This window comes from Podarcis cretensis (genome assembly GCF_951804945.1).
Source record: "Podarcis cretensis genome assembly, chromosome: 13".
Taxonomy (NCBI): domain Eukaryota; kingdom Metazoa; phylum Chordata; class Lepidosauria; order Squamata; family Lacertidae; genus Podarcis; species Podarcis cretensis.
Genome location: NC_137182.1, coordinates 20142086 through 20163777, shown reverse-complemented (window position 1 = coordinate 20163777; position 21692 = coordinate 20142086). Strand labels below are relative to the sequence as shown.

At 43.9% G+C, this 21692-nt stretch overlaps 1 protein-coding gene across 3 annotated transcripts in view; it reads right to left on the bottom strand.

Moving 5' to 3' along the window:
- Window positions 1–21692, bottom strand: part of LOC307200769 (parathyroid hormone/parathyroid hormone-related peptide receptor-like) — a 26990-nt gene extending 5298 nt beyond the window's left edge. The window contains exons 1-11 of one of the 3 annotated variants that reach the window (XM_079949673.1): window positions 21678–21692; window positions 19497–19876; window positions 19177–19328; window positions 12414–12519; window positions 10699–10809; window positions 8498–8622; window positions 6636–6730; window positions 4787–4976; window positions 3144–3297; window positions 1715–1775; window positions 816–882 (exon numbers count right to left, since the gene is read on the bottom strand). In XM_079949673.1, coding sequence (XP_079805799.1) covers window positions 816–882; window positions 1715–1775; window positions 3144–3297; window positions 4787–4976; window positions 6636–6730; window positions 8498–8622; window positions 10699–10809; window positions 12414–12519; window positions 19177–19254 — 987 coding nt within the window. In that variant the 5' untranslated portion in view covers window positions 19255–19328; window positions 19497–19876; window positions 21678–21692. Of the gene's footprint in view, window positions 1–815; window positions 883–1714; window positions 1776–3143; window positions 3298–4786; window positions 4977–6635; window positions 6731–8497; window positions 8623–10698; window positions 10810–12413; window positions 12520–19176; window positions 19329–19496; window positions 20159–20294; window positions 20507–21677 lie in introns of those variants that run through there. The other 2 variants (XM_079949672.1, XM_079949671.1) reach the window with 2 other exon arrangements.

Genomic DNA, 21692 nt, shown 5'->3' with positions numbered 1-21692 from the left:
TCTTCAATTCCCTTTTATTTGCTGTGTTATAGAGAATGCATTTCTGCTGTTGGCCCATATGGCTGGTAGCCAACCTACTTTTACTCAGAGTAGACCTGTTGAAATTAATGGGCCTAAGTGACTCGTGGTCATTAATTCTAATGGGTCTAACTCTGGATAAAAGTGAATTGAACACAACTCAATAAAATCATGTGGCGATGATCAGCAATCATTAAAAAACCAAACAACCACCAATACAATCAGTAATAAACAAACCAAACAAAACCAACTCAAACTCATCCGCAGCTTCTGAACCACTGCCTCTGCTATTGAGGGCACAATTTGCAGAATACCAGTATAAGAAGAATGGGGTCATCGTCCCCCGCCTTTGAAAAGAGGATGGACGAAGTGATGTTTCTGGGGGCAGGCATTCCATAACACAAAGGCAGCAACTGCAAACACTCTGCGTCTAATGGATGCTAAACTACCATCCACAAAAGATGCTACCCTTTACAAGACCACGTGGGCTGATCTTAAAACTCAAGTGCAGGATTTATATGGGAGAAGACATTCTCGTTTTTTTAATTTTTAACCGATTTTCATCTGTTACAAAGTGGTTCAGCAACTGGCCCAAAGGACACCTTGACTGCCTCCTTCCCAGCCCACCCTAATTTGCATTTTTAAAATTGATTTTCCAAATCCTTCCATCGCAGAGCCCATGGCAGGAAACGTGGTTCCCAGGTGGTCGCCCATCCAGCTGCTGAACAGTCCCACAGGCCTGCTTAGCTTCAGGAAGCTGGTGGTCTTGTACTCTTTTTGTGCCCTTCTTATCTTACCACAACTGCTGCCAAGATAGGAACTTGGTAGATCCATTTCATGTTTCCAGCGCTGAGGTCCCAGCACCTGATGAGGAGAGGCTGAAGTTAAGCACAAAAGGGGTATATCCATATTGGGTGTCTTGCCCGACACCTTTGAGCCTCAAGTCCTTTTTGCATGATTATTATTCCTTTTTTCATTATCTGTCCTTCACCCTAACGTCCCAGGGTGGTTCACAGCATTAAAAACATGGCATAGCACATAGCCTATGCTACTGAAGAGAATAGGAATCTGTGAGCTTTTGAGTTTCTGAGATTCAGGACATTTTGGCTTCTTTCAGCCTTAAGAAATTCAAATCATTTACATGACATTTTAAACCAGTAAATACTGCGATTATTATCACCAACCCTACAAGGTAGGTCAAGTTTGCTTGTCCCAATATGGCAGTTTTGATATCTGAAGCCAAGAGAGTGGCTTACCAAATAGCATCTAATGAACCCGTGACAGAAGTAGGATTCAAACTAGAGAGGTTCAGATTCAGGCATTACCACTGAATTACATACACTAGACTACGGGATTCCTAAGTTGGACATGAGGTTTGTGTTATTACAATTTGTTGTTGCAAAACTCGGCCATCTATGAACTATAGCACAGATTTTGCTAGTACCTGTATAAAAAATGGACCTGATATAGGGGTGGGGTTGTTTTTTGGGGGTGTGTGAAGATTATATTCTTTAACACAGGGGAAAAAGCAGCTCTCTGTATCAGGTTCACACATAACATGTGGGATACAAAAAACAAATTAGATCTAAAAATCTGTTCCTATAAGGTAGTGGCTAAAGCAATTTACCCTCTCCTCACTAATTTATCCTGCCCAATCTCCCTGAATAGTGTTTTAAGAGAAGCAGAAAGTACATACTGTGTATCAGCCAGGGATGCTCTGACGCTGGCCCAAACAGACACAATGACAGCAGGTACCCCTCAAAGGAAAAAACAAAACAAAAGCAAGCAGAAAGAGATCTGGGTTTCCAATGAGCTCTTAAAAGGACAGTAGGAGAAAATGTGCCTCTTCACCAGCCAGACCCATCTCCATTTCTTGGCCTCCCTCCTCTCCTGTTTCAGCTTCTGCCTCTGAGTCTGGACTGTTCTCTGCCACAGATTCTCCCTGCTCACTAAACCCTGTGACCTCATCAGCTTCCGACACCTCCTCTTCCTAGTATTCTCCCTGTGACTACCCATCATCGTTCCACCACCATTCTCCTGGCTCTGAGTCTTTTTCCCCAGCTAGATCCTCCCACCATTCCTCTGCATCAAACCAGTCTTGTGATGTCATCCCTGACCAGTAGCCTTGCTGGCTGGCAAGGCTGATGGGAAGTGGAGTTCAACAACATCAGGAGGGCTCCATACTTGCTACTCTAGTATTCACTGACTTCGTATGTGCCATACAAGTTCCCACTTCTACACAACTATGAATGGTGCAGGGGCCCTATCCATTGGGCCACCGTACCTTATCCTTTGTGCTAAAGGACCCCTGGATGGTTAAGTCCAGTCAAAGGCAACTATGGGGTTGTGGCGCTCATCACGCTTTCAGGCCAGGGGAGCTGGCGTTTGTCCACAGACAGCTTTCCGGGTCACGTGGCCAGCATGACTAAACCGCTTCTGGTGCAACGGGACACCGTGACGGAAACCAGAGCGCACAGAAACGCTGTTTACCTTCCCGCCGCAGTGGTACCTATTTATCTACTTGCACTGGCGTGCTTTCGAACTGCTAGGTTGGCAGGAGTTGGGACAGAGTAACGGGAGCTCACTCCGTCGTGGGGATTTGAACCACCGACCTTCTGATCGGCAAGCCCAAGAGGCTCAGTGGTTTAGACCACAGCACCACCCACGTCCTCTGTGCCACATGACGGGTGGTGGGGAGGGAAACACATTGTCAAAGAGAGTTGTGGTTAGAGGATGTGAGAGAGATCTTTCGTATAATAATAATTTATAATAATTTATTATTTATACCCCGCCCATGTGGCTGGGCACAAGAAGAAGGGGACGACAGAGGACGAGATGGTTGGACAGTGTTCTCAAAGCTACAAACATGAGTCTGACCAAACTCTGGGAGGCAGTGGAAGACAGGAGTGCCTGGCGTGCTCTGGTCCATGGGGTCATGAAGAGTCGGACACGACTAAACGACTAAACAACAACAACATGTGGCTGGGTTTCCCCAGCCACTCTGGGGAATACAGGGGCAGTCTCTTGTGTCTCCACAAAGTGACCTTCACTGGCCCTGTTTGAGCTTCCCTGTGTAGGTTCATAGTCAGAGCAGGAGACGAGAGACTGAACTGGACTGTGCTTACCCCACCCGATGAGTGTAAGAGCCCACAAGTAGCTTTTGTTTGAGAGGAAAGCCATGAAGATCAAGCTGTGGAGATAGAGACCTTCCACCAAGATCCAGTAGTGATTTGTAGCCAAGAAATAGAGGAAGATGGTCACAGCTACCTTGCAGCCTGCCTGAAACAATGGAGAAGCAAACATCCTTTTTGGTGGTGGTGGTTGTTAGGACCATTAAAAAGCGTTTTGGTTTTTTTGTGCATTTTATTGAAATAATTTCAATTGTAAAGAAATAAAGCGATACAGAAAAAATGGAAGGAAAAGTGAAGGAAAGGAAAAAAAAAAAGGTGATTATAAGAAAGAAAGGAAAACCCATATACAAAAATGCAACATAAGATACTCCCGTACATTCTTATATAAATTAATACAGTGTTATTATCCTAATACTTATGTAGTTAATAGCCTGCAACATTCTGTATAAAGTCATTCCAAATGTTATCGTAGTTATCCAAGCAAAGTCTGCTCCTGTAAGCAGTCCGTTCATAAGTTGCGCGTGTTTGTCATATTGTCAATCCATTGATAAAAGGATATCATATTTTTATTCTTCTTAGGACCAAACTTTGGACAACCCCTACTAGTCACACTCAAATCTTTTGCAAGGTTTTTTGGTTAATGGTTATTGTTCCTGCTGCTTAACTAGAGGTTAACAGGAGGAACAGGCAGATTAACAGCATTCAAGTCCCGGAGATCACCATCTCATTTTTTCTTTCTTTCAGAACTGGAATGCTGATTAATTTAAAATGCTGGGGTTTTTTTTTAATTATTATTTTTGATTAGGAAACCATTAGATAAGATGACAAGAAGGATTCGAAACCTGCGGGACCAGAGATTCTCAGAAGACTGGAGTAAATATTTGAATTATTTGAAAAGCAATTGTAATAAACAGATTACGCTAGTAGGATTGCAAGAAGTTTTGCAAGGAGGCTTATGTGAAATATTGCAGAGAAGATTAAGAAGAGAATTATTAGTTAAGGATTATTAAAAGTAATAAGGAAATTAATGAAATGTAGATTAGGTGATAAAGATTGAAAAATCTCCAGATGTGGTTGATAGAAGTCCAAAACATTGTATAAGATAAGAAAATATGTTATATGATTGCTGGGAACGATATGTAAATATATATATTTACATATATATATATATACACACACACACACATACACACACACACATATATATATATATAGGTATAGGGACCCATGACCATTAGGTCCAGTCGTGGCCGACTCTGAGGTTGCGCCGCTCATCTCGCTTTATTGGCTGAGGGAGCCAGTGTACAGCTTCCAGGTCACATGGCCAGCATGACTAAGCCGCTTCTGGTGAACCAGAGCAGCGCACGGAAACGCCGTTTACCTTCCCGCTGGAGCGGTACCTATTTATCTACTTGCACTTTGATGTGCTTTCTTCGAACTGCTGGGTTAGCAGGATATATATATATATATATATATATATATATATATATATATATATACGGAAACTGAGCTGGCTGTTCTGAATTCAGTATCCTTGTTCCCTAAAATTTCCAAGACGATTTTAAGCCAGGGCACACATCACACTTCTCAATAGACACTGAGAAGAGGAAAGCAAAACCTAAACACTAGGGACTTACTAGCTGGGTCCTGGACCCCAAGGCAAGGCTCAGATCTTCAGCATCCCAGTCACTGTCCTGCGTTTTTTGCAGCCCCTCGAGTCGCGAGGTTGAGTACAGCACGAGATCCTTCACGAAGATGCTCACAGCTCGGCAGACGAAGGAGGCAAAGAGATGGAGGTGGATGTAATTTCGAGTGCAGTGAAGCCGCCTTAAACACACATTAATAAGCGGAGGATTTCAATTTATTCATATGTTATGCCTTATCCTGCCCCCTCTTCCAAGGTACCATGCGTATTTTCCACATCATCCTTTTATCCCAGCAACAACTCTGTGAGGTAGGATAGGCTGAGAAAGAGTGTGTGATTAGCCCCCATCACACACACACACACACACACACACACACACACACCCCAATCTATGGCTGAGCAGGGTTTTGAACGTGGGTCTCTCCCCATTCTTAGTCTGGAACTCTAAATACCAAACGACAAAGCCAGGAGAAAATAGTATGAGATAGCCAAAATAATGAGCAGCTGTGCTCCTTATTATTACATGATTCCACCTTCTATTGTGGTGCTGGAGGAGACTCTTGAGAGTCCCACGGACTGCAAGAAGATCAAACCTATCCATTCTGAAGGAAATCAGCCCTGAGTGCTCACTGGAAGGACAGATCCTGAAGCTGAGGCTCCAATACTTTGGCCACCTCATGAGAAGAGAAGACTCCCTGGAAAAGACCCTAATGCTGGGAAAGATGGAGGGCACAAGGAGAAGGGAACGACAGAGAACGAGATGGTTGGACAGCGTTCTCGAAGCTACCAGCATGAGTTTGAACAAACTGGGGGAGGCAGTGGAAGACAGGGGTGCCTGGAGTGCTCTGGTCCATGGGGTCATGAAGAGTCGGACACGACTAAACGACTAAACAACAACAACCACCTTCTATTGAGAAGGCGCCAGGCAAAAACATTCCTCTTCAATCAGGCCTTTGGCGGATTAATGTTCTACAGGCTTTTTTAAATGTACCTGTGGGAAGGGAGGGTTATTGTTTTTCTGTTTTTACTTGTTTATTTATCTTTTATTTTTATTCTGTGACCACCCTGAGATCTTATGATGAAGGGTGGTATATAAATTAATAATGATAATAAGTGCTTTTTTCTAAAAAAATATATTTAGGGGTACTCTCATTTTGACTCAAGAAAACGACCATTTTATAGTTCAAATCGGGGAAAATAAATACAGCACATGTACAAAAGTACAAAGATTCACAAAATCATTAGGGGTATGCATACCCCTGCTTCCCCCCAGAAAAAGAAATTATTATTATTATTATTATTATTATTATTAATGTGCCTTGGGAGAACAGAACTATCTTGCCACCACCTGTACTTACCTGTGGTTCAGTAAGCAAAGTCATCATCATCATCATCATTTATCCTGCCTTTCCATAGTTAAAACAATGCTCAAGGCGGCTTACAACATGACAAGATTTACATAATTACCAACGTAACGAAAGTCATAAGCAATAAATAAAGCACATCAAAAAGTACACAACCAAATGGAAAACAATTTCCACATCAATCATAAAATCTAAAACTAAGAATACAGCATTAATATCAATCACAATTTAAAATTACATAGATAAAAAATAAAAGCAATTTAAGAAATGAAAACGGAGCCCTCTCTGCCCAGCAGCAGTCCTTTATGGAGCCTGTCAGGCCCTGCCCCAAGCCAAGTCTACCCCACCACACATAGGAAACCAACCCAGAATAGTTTCTCTCTTAGTTTTGCTGGCCATGATTAGTAGAATAAGGCCATGGGTTAGAGTTCAGGGGGTGGGATGGGGCAATGAATCAATAAGAACTGCCCTCCTTACTTGAAGTAGCAAAGGATGCACATGGCGACCACAAGAGAGGCGAGGGAGATGGAGTAGCCAACGGTGTAGATGATGCGCAGCCGGTCAAACACTTCCTGCGTGAGGAAAAAAGAGCACAGAAGGACTGCAGAGCCATTGTCACAACTTGCTACGTCATGTCAAGAACCCCCATCTAAAGCACTTTTCCCTTTTCCAAAATAGAATATCCTCCAGCTGTTGCAATTTTCTTCTGTGACTTTCTGAAGAAAACAATCCTGCCACCGAATTATATTCCCCAGTTGCTGGTACCATGTTGAAGGTATGCTCTTAAAGCAGTGGCAAATTTGCATGGGGCTGCCATTGAAGACAGTTCAAAAACTGCAACTCGCCCCTGGCTTTGTGGCCAGATTGCAAAGAGGGACTGGGCAAGGGGCGACAGCTTCGCTGGCTCCCAGTAAGTTTCAAAGTGCTAGCCTGAACCTTTAATGCATGGGTAGGCAAACTAAGGCCTGGGGGCCAGATGCGGCCCATTCGCCTTCTCAATCCGGCCCGCGGATGGTCCGGAATCAGCGTGTTTTTACATGAGTAGAATGTGTCCATTTATTTAAAATGCATTTCTGGGTTATTTGTGGGGCCTGCCTAGTGTTTTTACATTAGTAGAATGTGTGCTTTTATTTAAAATGCATCTCTGGGTTATTTGTGGGGCATAGGAATTCGTTCATTTCCCAAAAAGAAATATAGTCTGGCCCCCCACAAGGTCTGAGGGACAGTGGACCGGTCCCCTGCTGAAAAAGTTTGCTGACCCCTGCTTTAATGGCTTAGGAACCAAACAACAGTCTGACCACTCTGTCTCTCTCTTTCTCCAATATTTGTTTCATTACGTTGACTACAATTACGGTGAGCAACACTGATTAGCTTTGTTGATTGATATTTCAAAGTACACACGCTACTTCTCTGCTTGCGGTAGATAATTATAACATTTCAGATGTGTAATTATCAGATAATATAGCAAATGGGGTGAGCAATTGCATCCCACCCCTACCACCTTTGGGGAGGTTATTTTTAAATCTTTGGAAATGATCAGATTATATTCCCTCGATCCGTTCCGCCCCCCCCTCCCCAACCAGGCCAAATATCCTCATTTCCTTCTGCAATTTGATTTCCATATGCTCATCTGTTGTTAGCCTTTACGGAAAGAATGGAGAACCTGTGGCTGTCCGGATGTTAAAATTACAGAGCTGTAGAGCTTTTGAATTATGGTGCTGGAGGAGACTCCATGGACTGCAAGAAGATCAAACCTATCCATTCTTAAGGAAATCAGCCCTGAGTGCTCACTGGAAGGACAGATCGTGAAGCTGAGGCTCCAATAATTTGGCCACCTCATGAGAAGAGAAGACTCCCTGGAAAAGACCCTGATGTTGGGAAAGATGGAGGGCACAAGGAGAAGGGGACAACAGTGGACGAGATGGTTGGACAGTATTCTTGAAGCTACAAACATGAGTCTGACCAAACTGCGGGAGGCAGTGGAAGACAGGAGTGCCTGGCGTGCTCTGGTCCATGGGGTCACGAAGAGTCAGACAGAACTAAACGACTAAACAACAACAGAACTGGAAAGGATCCTATCTAGTTCAGAAATCAGTGTTGTTGGACCTCAACTCCCATCATTGCCAAGCAGCGTAGCTATTGGTCAGGAATAATGGGAGTTCAACACCTGCCGGGCCACAGATTCATCACCCGTTTTATGGCACAATTTTTATGAGAAATTCCAATCTCAATAGATTCCTCCCTTCCCTTCCCTGTCCTTCAAATCCTGCATGTGGTACCCAATTCCACAAGCCTCTGTGTCCTCCCGATACCCCTTTCCCCCTGCTTAGGAATTAAACCTTTTCTTGATTCTGCCGTTCCGGGGCAAAGAATATGGCGCATTCTGTGTAATTGGCCCAAGTCTTGTTCATGTTGGGCACCAGTTCCCAGTTCCCGTGAACATCACAGCGCCTGTAGGCGTGACCTGAAATAAAGGACAGGCAGAGCGTCCAATGAGATGGAGCGGAACGTGTGAAGGGGAAGATGCCAGCAAGGCTGAACAGTTGCACATTTTTTAAAAGGCCAGAGGCCCCAGAGGAAATAAACCGCCTAGGGGCTTTTGTTTACAGTGGTACCTCGGGTTACATACGCTTCAGGTTACAGACTCTGCTAACCCAGAAATATTACCTCGGGTTAAGAACTTTGCTTCAGGATGAGAACAGAAATTGTGCTCCAGTGGCGCGGCAGCAGCGGGAGGCCCCATTCGCTAAAGTGGTGCTTCAGGTTAAGAACAGTTTCAGGTTAAGAACGGACCTCCAGAACGAATTAAGTACTTAACCCAAGGTACCACTGTATTTGCATTGCAGGGATTTGAACTAGGTAACCCTCGGGGTCCCTTCCAATTCTACAATTCTATGATGATGTGGTTTAGACATTATTATAAATTAAACAAAACAAAAAACAGTGCTTCTGAGCAAGTGTAGAGTGTACTGCTCTATTCCGAACTTAAAAATGGAAAGTGTAATGCTGGTGATCAACAAAAAGAGGATTAAAGACTCTCTCAAGTCAAATCTTTAAAAATGTAGCACAGTGGTACCTCGGGTTACATACGCTTCAGGTTACAGACTCTGCTAACCCAGAAATATTACCTCGGGTTAAGAACTTTGCTTCAGGATGAGAACAGAAATTGTGCTCCGGCGGCACAGCAGGAAACCCCATTAGCTAAAGTGGTGCTTCAGGTTAAGAACAATTTCAGGTTAAGAACGGACCTCCGGAACGAATTAAGTACTTAATCCGAGGTACCACTGTATAAACACCGGCAATTGGGAAACACTGGCCTGCAAGCGCTCCAGTTGGAGTACAGCCTTTACCAAAGGTGTCGTGGGCTTTGAAGACGCTCAAACTCAGGACGAAAGGGAGAAACGTGCAAAGAGGAAGGCATGCTTGGCAAATCCACACCATGATCAACTCCTGCCCGGAAACCAATGTCCCCACTGAGGAAGGACGTGTGGATCCAGAATTGGCCTCCACAGTCACTTACGGACCCACTGTCAAAACCATGTTCATGGAAGACAGAGTGCAAGGCCTCCAAGCAATGACTTTCTTGCAAGGTATCTCCTTTTTTAAAAAAAGAAGGAACGGTCACCCTGACTTCTCAACAAGCAAGACGAACCTCCGCACACTCTAAAACACCATCTCCTAAAACCAGTTAAATTGTTATTATTTCCTAATGGTTCTTAAGAAGGAACTGGCCTGTTTACCAGCCTCCTGCTGCTATGGGCCAAACTTGACCTGATGTGTTGTTGTTTTTAAATAATGCAAATAACATCAGCTGGAGATGGGCTGATTATTATCAAGATTGCAGCAGGCCTAGAGGGGGAATATAACCTTTTGCTCCCCTGCTGAGGTCCTGAAGAAAGATGGTATTTGCTGGGAGCCGAATCCTTCCCTGGCACCCGATGGGAGGGCGGCGAGAAGATTTTCTCCAAAAGCAAACAACACCTTCTTGAGGAGGGATTTTCCTCAGTATTAAATGCTCCCCCACCCTTCCTGCAATCACAGTCATTAAGAGACACCCTTCCTGCCGAAAAGCTGGTTCTGTTTGCATTAAAACACGCGCGCGCACACACACACATTATTCTCTGCATGTTATAAAATTATACATCTCTTTTTCTTATCTATCATGTAATCAACCAATAAATTTGTGTATGTTTATTCAAAACCTGCCAAGGAGACCAGTTTATTTTGTTGTCTTTTTAGATAATTTGTAAAAATTTCCTTAAGAAATCAGAGAGAGGAGGTGAGGGAAGTCCTGGGGTGGAGGTTGAAGGGGGGTGGGGGAAAAGGGGGGCAAATAATGTACGTGATTATATGGACTGACAATTTGTTAGGTTGGAATTGTTTAATAAAAAATATTTAAACACACACACACGAAAACAACAACAACAACAACAACAAAAACCAGCATGTTAAATGGCAAAGAGGCATTTTAGCATCTGCTTCAGCCCTAAACAACCAAAAGACCTGAAGCTTTCTGTGAAGGCTGAGAAAACTTACATACCCTGATGGTTGAAGTCATAGACGTAGTCAGGGCATCGGACGGCCACCTTTTTGCTGGGGAGGCTTTCGGGCCAGCAAATAATCCCATCCCACTCAGGCAAACAGTTGCCATCTAACGAGGAAAGGGCACATTAATCACAACTTTGCATGAAAGCGTTGAGGGGGGGCAGAGGAGAGCAACCTTCATCCTTGGGTTAAGTCAGTGGATCTCAAAGGGCATGGCAGGAGAGAATGGCAAGCGTGGCAGGAAGACTCAAGCCACTCAGAGTAGTATAGTATAGTATATAAATATATATTTATTTATTTGCAGATGATGGATAGATATTCAAGAACATTGGCTATTCTTGTACAGCTCTCCACAACAAATCGTTGTGGACAGAGATTTTCTTTTTATTATTATTATTATTATTTCTATTAAATTTCTGTTTTACATTTTAGAATATTCACTTAAACAACCTTAAAATATCAATGACTTCCCTTCCTCTCTTTCCACGGTTCATTTTGCACAACATAAATCCCTGCATATTTTAGATAAGCTAAACCAATCAGTATTCCATTATAACATCCATCAAAACTTATTTACACTGTTGATTTTTTTAAAACGCTGCCCATGTTTTCAGATATACACAATTTTCCTCCACATATTCAATAAACATTTTCCAATCTTCTTTAAGTGTATGTTCCCAATACTCTTTTACACTTTTACAGGTCCACCACATATGATAGAATGTACCCTCAGTCTCATTACATCTCCATGTAGCGAACAGGGATTTTCAACTCTGACAAATATGAATAGATAAAGCAATAATAAGTTAAATAAATAACCACTGCTCCTCTTTCATGACACACCAAATCAGCTAACTATTGCTGCCCTTTCACGGCACCCAAAACCAGTCATCTCACTGTCCCCAACGATAGGGCCGGCCCTGTGATGAGGGTCTGAGTGCCACGCTTTTGAAGGGGAATGTCAACTCAAGCAGCGTTTCTGCTGTCAATGGAAGGCTGATTGGAAGGAAGCAAAGACCAGCCACCCAGTGACTCGCTTGAAGATGCGATGGGTAATTTTCTATTCTGCTAAGAGGTTGTTTGGGTTGACAACAGCTTTTACATTATTTCATTTATTACATTGTGTTTCTTCTCCTCCTTTCTTTCAGAGCTTAGGAAGGGCGGCAGCTTAGGAGAAGGGCCTTTGCAGGCAGCAGGTTCCATGAATCAATCCTCGGTTTCTCCAATTTGAGCTGAGAGAGTCTCTTTATGAAGCTCTGTGTCTGCTGCCAGCCAGTGTGGACAATAATAAATTGGACAGGTCAATATGTTCCATTATGAAATGCAAAGTGGAGCATGTGAGGTTCACAAGATGTCTCCAATCCAGACCCAGATCTGCTTCATTTCAGCAAGGTTGCTGACCCACACAGTCTTGCAACCAAATCCTAAAACCTCATTTTATTTCTTTACTGTGGCACACAGTTTGTGGGTCTGGACATAATATCATAGTAAGCTAGGGTTATTGGTATGATAAGGAGTAATTAAAAAAAACAACAGACATCCCCAGTGATCCATTTCAACTTTCTTCCTCCTTTCGGAGGCAACATTTAACAAGTGCCATGCTTTCCTTTGATGTCCGGTGTCAATAATACGACTCAACCATTTTAAAAAATGTTTTTATGCACTTGGGGCCCCAGGACCAAAAGTTAGAAATGCAGAAAAAGCAGGTACCTCGGACTGTTTCCTTCTGGGTATTTATCTGCTGGTGACATTTTTCTTTAGCTTCGTTCAGCAAGTAAATCTGTTCTTCTTTGGTGAGAACATCATCGGTGTCCACCTGCAAAACAAATGAAGAAGGGAGAGATGAGGCTGTGAGGTCCATTGGCTCACCTGGGACCACGTGCCGTTTGGATCCTTCAGCACCAGGCAACATCAGAGACAGGAATGTGGCAGCAAAGCCTCTCCTACTGACTTGGCTTGGGCTAGGTAAAGGTAAAGGTACCCCTGCCCGTACGGGCCAGTCTTGACAGACTCTGGGGTTGTGCGCCCATCTCACTTAAGAGGCCAGGGGCCAGCGCTGTCCGTAGACACTTCCGGGTCACGTGGCCAGCGTGACATCGCTGCTCTGGCGAGCCAGAGCCGCACACGGAAACGCCGTTTACCTTCCCGCTGGTAAGCGGTCCCTATTTATCTACTTGCACCCGGAGGTGCTTTCGAACTGCTAGGTTGGCAGGCGCTGGGACCGAGCAGCGGGAGCGCACCCCGCCGCAGGGATTCGAACCGCCGACCTTTCGATCGGCAAGCCCTAGGCGCTGAGGCTTTTAACCCACAGCGCCACCTGCGTCCCATTGGCTTGGGCTAGGGATGACCAAATCTGGCATTATTGGTTTCTCATAGTTTCCTATTCTTAACTCATCTTAAATCCAGCTTGCCCCCTTTCCAATCTTTTTTTTAAAAATGCATGTTCATTTTTATGCAGATTTATCCCAATACAGTGGTACCTCAGGTTACGTACTTAATTCGTTCCAGAGGTCCGTTCTTAACCTGAAACTGTTAACCTGAAGCACCACTTTAGCTAATGGGGCCTCCTGCTGCCACCGTGCCACCATTGTGTGATTTCTGTTCTTATTCTGAAGCAAAATTCTTAACCTGAGGTACTATTTCTGAGTTAGCGAAGTCTGTAACCTGAAGCGTATGTAACCCGAGGTACCATTGTATATATATGCATTTTTTACACAATTTGGTCTAATATATGCATTTCTGCAAGGGAATTACACAAATGTAATATAGTTCTGTACATTATTCCCACCAATAAATGTGTTTTTATATTGGGTGTGCGAAATTTGGAGAAAGACGCGTTTCGAAGGATAATATATGTAATTATTTTACATATTCAGATTTGAACCGCCAACCTGATCGGCAAGCCAAAGGGGCTCAGTGGTTTAGACCACAGTACCACCCGCGTCCCATTTACACATATATACAACCTGACACAGGTGGCGCTGTGGGTTAAACCACAGAGCCCCTTTGGCTTGCCGATCAGAAGGCCGGCGGTTTGAATCCTCGCGACGGGGTGAGCTCCCGTTGCTCGGTCCCTGCTCCTGCCAACCTAGCAATTCGAAAGCACGTCAAAGTGCAAGTAGATAAATAGGTACCGCTCCAGCGGGAAGGTAAACGGCGTTTCCGTGCGCTGCTCTGGTTCTCCAGAAGCGGCTTAGTCATGCTGGCCACATGACCCAGAAGCTGTACGCCGGCTCCCTCGGCCAATAAAGCGAGGTGAGCGCCACAACCCCAGAGTCGGCCACGACTGGACCTAATAGTCAGGGGTCCCTTTACCTTTACAACCTGAGCCTAGGATGGCGGGGGGCGGGGCACTGCCAGCTTTACACTCCAGGAGGGTCTCGTCTCTCCCATGGCTGCCATGTTAGATTCAAACTATCAGCCCATGTTGAGCTTTGACCCCTTTTTCTACAGCTTGCAAACTGCTTCCCCCAAACGCATCTATTTCTCCTCTTGCTTATGCCAGCCCACTGAGATTCTGACTCTCCTCCCTTCTAGCTCTGTATTGTCTTTTGCTAACTAGAGAGCCCAGGACTGGGCTGCCACCCCTCTGCGGTCTGGCAGAGAGTGTTCGCCTTGTTGATGGCTTCCAGGATGGCCATCGCCCTGCCTTTTTGCTCTCTTAATGGTCCATCTCTTCAAGCGATTACTTCATCAGGAATCCAGCCTCCTGCCTTTTTTTTTTTTATGACTTGAACATTTTAGCATGCTAAATTCACTGTCTTGCACCCCAGAATTAGGACGGGAGTCCAGGTGTCCCATCAACTTAGAAGAATATAAACAAATAAAAAAAAATAAAAAGTAAAAAAAAACAGGGAGAAATGTGTTGGAAGAAACAGGTACGCAATGGGAGAGGAAAACGAGATGAAATGTCAAAGCAGAGCTGGACCATTAGTGGCAAACCCTTAATGGATGGTCGTGGGATACACAGATGTATTAAAAGCTATGACGAGGGGCTATGAGATTGTTTCATATTTGCCACGGACCGGTTCATTTCCTTTGCAATATTGCCAGGAAATGGAGAAGCCGTGCCACATAAAAAGTGGGCAGCGAGAGACAATGAAAGCAGGCCCAAATGTGACTGCCACAATTAAATCACTCATCTGCACAGGACATTTTGAGAAGGCCGATAAGGACCTTATCAATAATGAAATTTCCAGAGCTGCTACAAACACAGGGAGAGACAGCAGCAGCAACAACAACAAGGACCTGCTATAGCCCCAGGTGTTAAAAGAGGAGATGGAATCAAGGCAACACAGCCAAACCTTTAGAATCAGAAAACGATTAAAAAACCCCATAAATGAATATATGCTGGGCTTTCCACATCTGAACTGATCAAAATCTGTGTCATAAAATAAGAGGCCGGGCCTTTTCAACATCTTGTAATTGATCAAAATGTCGCACTGGGACAAAAAACACAAGCGTGATGGCAAGGTGGGGATAAAACAGCTGCCTTCTTTAAAGTCACACCTTCCTCTTTGAGCTCTCCTTTATATTAAATCGTCTTTCTTTTTTCTCAGAAAAGTAGCATTTTATTTAAGGTATTTACAAAAAAAGCAAGGTAAACATTAACAATTAAAAAAAGAAAAGAGAGTCACAGCAGTGGAAAGTTGCCTACAACTTGTTGACTGACAATTGTCTTTTCATCCTAACAGGTCTTTTCAGAGTTCACTGTGTGTCTGGGGTATCCTCATTGTCGTCTTCAAGTCTCGTGTCCATCTTGCAAGACCGTATCATCGGATGGAAAAATCATTGTCTTTGTGGACCTATAACAGCTCTGGTCCACAAATTTCCCATCATTTCTCAGCTCCACCAGAATGACTGAGAGGAACAGGAAGCATCCTCCCATCCACATAATTCCTTAAGCAACTTTCTTCAACCTTTCTCCCCACCAATCCAGATGTTTTAGACTTCAACTCCCATCAGCCCCAGTCAGCACAGCTGGGCCCCAAGTTGAGGAAGGCTGTCTTCATTCCCTATGGAGGCTCTGCAAATATGAGCTAGAGCTAATTTCGAGAAGGCTGTCAACTTTTCGTCTCTAAAGTCCAGGCTTCAGCTGGAGGTGTGGAGGGTACGCATTTGGTATTTTTGGGAATTTGTAATCTTAAAGTTTGGTTTTGTTATTTGGGGAGCGGGCGTTGAAATGGCTGTGAGAGTTTGTGATGCAGCATTGCAGAATTGTTAAAACTAACAGCAGCCACGAAATTAAAAGACGCCTGCTTCTTGGGAGAAATGCAATGACAAACCTAGACAGCATCTTAAAAAGCAGAGACATCACCTTGCCAACAAAGGTCCGTATAGTTAAAGCTATGGTTTTCTCAGTGATGTATGGAAGTGAGAGCTGGACCATAAAGAAGGCTGATCGCTGAAGAATTGATGCTTTTGAATTATGGTGCTGGAGGAGATTCTTGAGAGGCCCATGGACTGCAAGAAGATCAAACACATCCATTCTTAAGGAAATCAGCCCTGAGTGCTCACTGGAAGGACAGATCCTGAAGCTGAGGCTCCAATACTTTGGCCACCTCATGAGAAGAGAAGACTCCCTGGAAAAGACCCTGAAGTTGGGAAAGATGGAGGGCACAAGGAGAAGGGGAGGACAGAGGATGAGATGGTTGGATAGTGTTCTCAAAGCTACCAGCATGAGTTTGACTAAACTGCGGGAGGCAGTGGAAGACAGGAGTGCCGGGCGTACTCTGGTCCATGGGGTCACGAAGAGTTGGACACGACTAAATGACTAAACAACAACAAAACAGTTGCAGAGAGGTATAATTGTGCTGCCTGGAAAAGCTGGGCTGGAAGAAGGCATATGAGAGAGTTCTGCATTGCTTCATAAGGTTGAAAGAGAGATCCCCTTTGAACCTCTGAAATATTTTTTGTGCAGACCTTGAGGATTCCTTCACCATCCTGTTACACCTGTCACCCTGTTAACAAGCCGTCATTCATCTTCTCTGATTTGGGCTGCAGTGCCACACACTGCCGCCTAACCCAGCCAAGAACAAGGCGTCTTTTGTCTCCTTCAGCTTTTGACAGCACCGTGCTAAAGTTAGCAAGGAACAGCTCTGCAGACCAGAAACATGGAATCGGTTGGGAACTGATGGAACCAAACATAGTTTGCTTTGTGTTCAAGTCTGACAGCGTAGCCTGCAGATTATACCTTTCCCGCTCTGTTGCTATCAGGGTGGAAGTTTGGGGCAGAAGCCCAGGGCCGCCCTCAGCAGAACGTGCACGAGCCCACCTTCCCAAATGCAAAAGGGACGGCTTACAACATTTAGAAGTAACGTACACCATCATCTAAAGACCATTAAATTAAATTAACAGTTACAACCAGTGCTTTCACCCCCCTATATAAATATATATAAATGTTTAGGGGTACTCTCATTTTGACTCAAGAAAACCACCATTTTATAGTTCAAATTGGGAAAAATAAATACAGTAAATGAACAGAAGCACAAAGATTCACAAAAATTTTAGGGGTATGCGTACTCCTGCGTCCCTCCGGGGGAAAAAAGCACTGGTTAGAAGTAATATACATCATTATATAAAGATTACTAAATCCGGACCCTAACGAAGCCTGAATACACACAATGAATTTAAAGCACATTCCAGCCCGCCCCCCAAGAATATTGGGAAGTGTAGTTTGTTAAAGGTTCTGGGAATTATAGCTCTGCTAATGGTAAACTACGGTTCCCAAGATTCTCGGGGCATATGCTTTAATGAATGGTGACCGCACAGCCTCACTGCATCTCTGTTCCCCTCCAACTTCCTTTCTCACATATATATTTGTAAGTCGTTCTGATTTTGGAGAGAGAGCAGGACTGAGCAATGATTAGAACCTGGTCTTATTGTGACACCACTTTGCCACACCAAAAGACCTCGTTGACTAACTCTTACCGTCTGAGTCTGGGGGAAAATAAGTCGCCACATTTCAGTTGCTGGGAGGGGAGGGTTGCAATAAAAGTTCCTAGCCATTGGTCCAAATGTTTGCCATAAGGCCATGAGAGGAGGAACACAGGAGGCTCTCCCCCTTCAGATTTTCTTTTTTTGTCGTGAATTCATGTACTGTATATTTGTGATTATGCCACAGGGGTGGTCCCTCTTTCTTTCTTTTTGATTTTTTTTAATAATATAACTTTTATTAGTATTTTCCACGCAACAACAGCAACACAAAAAATATCGAAACATAACAATACACAAAACACAAAAAGCAACATTCAAAAAACAAAAAAAACTAATCCATATCTTACAAGTTAATAATATAAACACTAAAAAGAAAAACAAACATTGACTTTCACCAATCCCACAGCACCTCCTTTATCTCTCATTGTGTCTTCCTGCTTTCCTGTTTTCCTGATCATCTCTATCCTAACATCTAGATATAAATCCCTCTTTCTTATCCTTTCACTTCACAAGGTTATTCCAGACTCAGCCAGATTTCTTTCCTTGAACCTTGACTTTTAAGGTATTCATCTAGGCACTCCCATTCTTTTTTTTACTTCACTTTTTGGTTTTTGTCTTATTATGTCTGTCAATTTGGCTAATTATAAGTATTCGGAAAGCTTACATAAGCACTCGGGGTGGTCCCTTTTTCAATGCTGTTGGCATATGCAAAAGTTGTGGGGTTGTCACATTGCTTCACTTCCGGTCAGTGCCTACTTTGTGGCTTCCTACTGAAATCCTGTAACTTTTCACACCGCAACTGTTCTGTTTTGTTGTTGTCCTACTTTCGTTGTGCTATATCCCCTCCGGGCAGTGATCATGTGGTAGCATAGGGGAAGCGCCCACAAAACAAACTAAAACAGAATAAATCCGCCATGGGTGCACTAATGATAAGGTAAAGGTAAAGGGACCCCTGACCATTAGGTCCAGTCGTGATCGACTCTGGGGTTGCAGTGCTCATCTCGCTTTATTGGCCGAGGGAGCCGGTGTACAGCTTCCGGGTCATGTGGCCAGCATGACTAAGCTGCTTCTGGCGAACCAGAGCAGCGCACAGAAACACCGTTTACCTTCACGCCGGAGCGGTACCTATTTATCTACTTGCACTTTGACGTGCTTTTGAACTGCTAGGTGGGCAGGAGCAGGGACCGAGCAACGGGAGCTCACCCCGTCGCAGGGATTCGAACCGCAAAGATCAGCAAGTGCTAGGCTCTGTGGTTTAACCCACAGCGCCACCCGCGTCCCTTGCACTAATGATACTAATGCAATAAAACACGCACCTGGAAGGGCTCTGTGTCAGATCATGGATTCCATGTAGCTCCATAGCGTCAACACTGACAGGCAGGGTTACAGACAGGGAATCTCCTCCAGCCCTACCTAGGGATGCCAGGGATTAAACGAGGCACCTGCCTGCCTGCAAGGCAAGCCCTCTACCATTTTGTGACTTCCCTTAAAAGAAGTATGAGCTGTGATCAAGGAAGACAAGCTGGAATGGACTTACCAAAGCGCAGACCAAATTCAGAAGGGAAAAACAAAGCGCAGCTGCCGTGAAGCTCCAGATGTGGACCGACTCCTCCATGGCTCCTCCTCAGAACATCGATTCCACAACGAGAGCAGAAGAAAGTTGCAGTTTGGCTGCGTCAAGTCCTTCCCCTAAGAGGAAATCATTCAAAGCTCATCTATCCAAAGTGAAGATGCGTATATGCTGGAGAATATGGTAAAGCCAAGCTAATCTCTCCATCCCCAGACTAAGGCTTCTGGCCAGTTTCCTCCAAGAGCCTGGACTTAAAACAGCCAGCAGAAATAACCTCAAATACTCACCGACGACGTCAGACACTGGCGTTCATTTAGCTAGATGGTTCCTGAGATTGACGCTTAATGATGTTCAGCTCAGCATCCTGACCGCTTGGTCCTTTTGTCTCTGTGCCTTGCCTCTTTGGGGACAGTCTGTTTTTTCTCCTGCCACTCCTTGTTCCCCTCCATAGCTGAAGGGCAGAATTTTGTTAGCTGACTCCTAGGTGATACATTTCCCACCTTCCCATATTCTCCATTTTTATTTGCAAGATCTTCCTGTGAGTGTTTTTCCTCCCTTTCTAGGTCTTCAGTCTTTTGACTTCCAAAGTCAAAACACACACACATTCATTCATTCATTCCACAGTCAAGGTCCCAGGGCTAATCTTCTAAAAGTGCAAGGCTCTAACCTGTTAAGAAATTAAATATGAAGACATTAGACATAACTGTGCAATCGTGATAAGCCCATCGTCACACCTGCTCTCTTGACAAGGGTTATAACATTCTATGCCTGTGCATTATAGTTTAAAGCAAGTGACTTCACTCAAAGAACCCTGGGAACTTTTGCTTGTTAAGGGTGCTGCGAATTGTAGCTCTGTTGGGGTATACTATGGTTCCCGGCATTCTTTAGGGGAAGTCATTTGTTTTAAATGTGCAGTAGGTATGCAACAGGTGTTGGATTGCCCAGCCTCTTATAGATCTGATGCCAGACTATGGGAAGTTAATATATATTATTCCCATTTGTGGCATAGAGCTAATCAACCTGTTCCCTATAACTATAATCTTTGGTTCTTAGTTCCACCTCAGTTCATGTCCTCTGCTCTTCACCTAACTCTTTGTCTTCTCGTCAGGGTGATATCCTGAGTTCCCTTTCCTGCGTCTCTGTAGTCCTGCAGAAAGTGAGTGATGGAGATCCGAAAGGAATCTGGTTAGGGGTTGGGATGCCAGGGAAAATAAACTGCTTTGAGTTTTTATTACAATCAAGCTGTAAATATAAATCTTGCTATGCAAATAATATTGTGAAAACTCTGTTCCATTCAGGATGTCAGAAGGCGCATTTTGCCAGGGCTATTTAATTGAAAAACAAAAGCCCTGCCTGGACAAGTTGTTTTTTTTTTTTTAATCAGTACTTTATTATGGATTTAAATTAACAATCCAGCAGAAAATTTGAAATAAAGTGAGAAAAGTACCAACCAACCCCCCCAAAATGCACTATTAATGGTATCACGAAGTTGTGGCAGAATACACCAGCTATAAAATGTCAGTCAAGAGGGGCCCTCAGTTTTATCTAATAAAGCTGATTTTTACTCCTCTTAGGGCAAATAGCAACTTGGATGGTGGTGGGAGAATTTTGGAACTATGGCTTATGAAAGCGCCACTGCGATTTAGCTAATCACAAAAAAAGCATGCATTGCACTGACGCCTTTGTAGTAGTTTGGCCCTGAGTTTTTAAAGTCTTTGCAGATGCAACTACAGGATCCCTCTCATAAAGTGCAGTTTCTACTTATGGTCCGCTTATAGAGATGATGATGATGATGATGATGATGATTCCTGCCTGTTTTTTTGCTCCAAATCTCTCCCACTCGCGTCTGAAGGCGAACTAGCGCCTCCTCTGGGCGGCCGCGAGAATTGCAACTTTAAAGCTCCTCAATATCTTGCAATTTTTGACTTGACATCCGAATCGATCCATTCAATCTCCGCTTTGAAATTAAACAGCCCTCTCTCTGATTATTCGTGCATTATTATTATTATTTTTTAACACAAAACGCACACACTTTAAGCATGCTCACAAAAAAAGAGTTTAAGAGCAATACACCCCCAGGATGTAAAAAAAAGTCACATGACTACGATCTGGAATTACCATTTTATACACAGCAAAGTGCAGAGTAGCCAGTGCGTAGCATATCTTCTTGTCATCCACACGAGACAAATGTTAAACCTGTGGTGCTGTTGCAAATGTCTTTGCTTTTAAAGCCAGGCGTATATACGTCCCCTATTGTTTGCTAAAAGAAAAAGCATCGTTCGCTTTTTAATTAACCTTGCAGAAGATTTAATTAAAACCAATTATGCCTTAAGTATGATGATGGTTTTTGAAAAAGGAAAAAGCTAGTTGAGGGGGCACCCGGATTTGAACCAGGGACCTCTTGATCTGCAGTCAAATGCTCTACCACTGAGCTATACCCCCTCTGCTGCTTTGCACGGTTAACAAACCGTCATTTGTGGCTG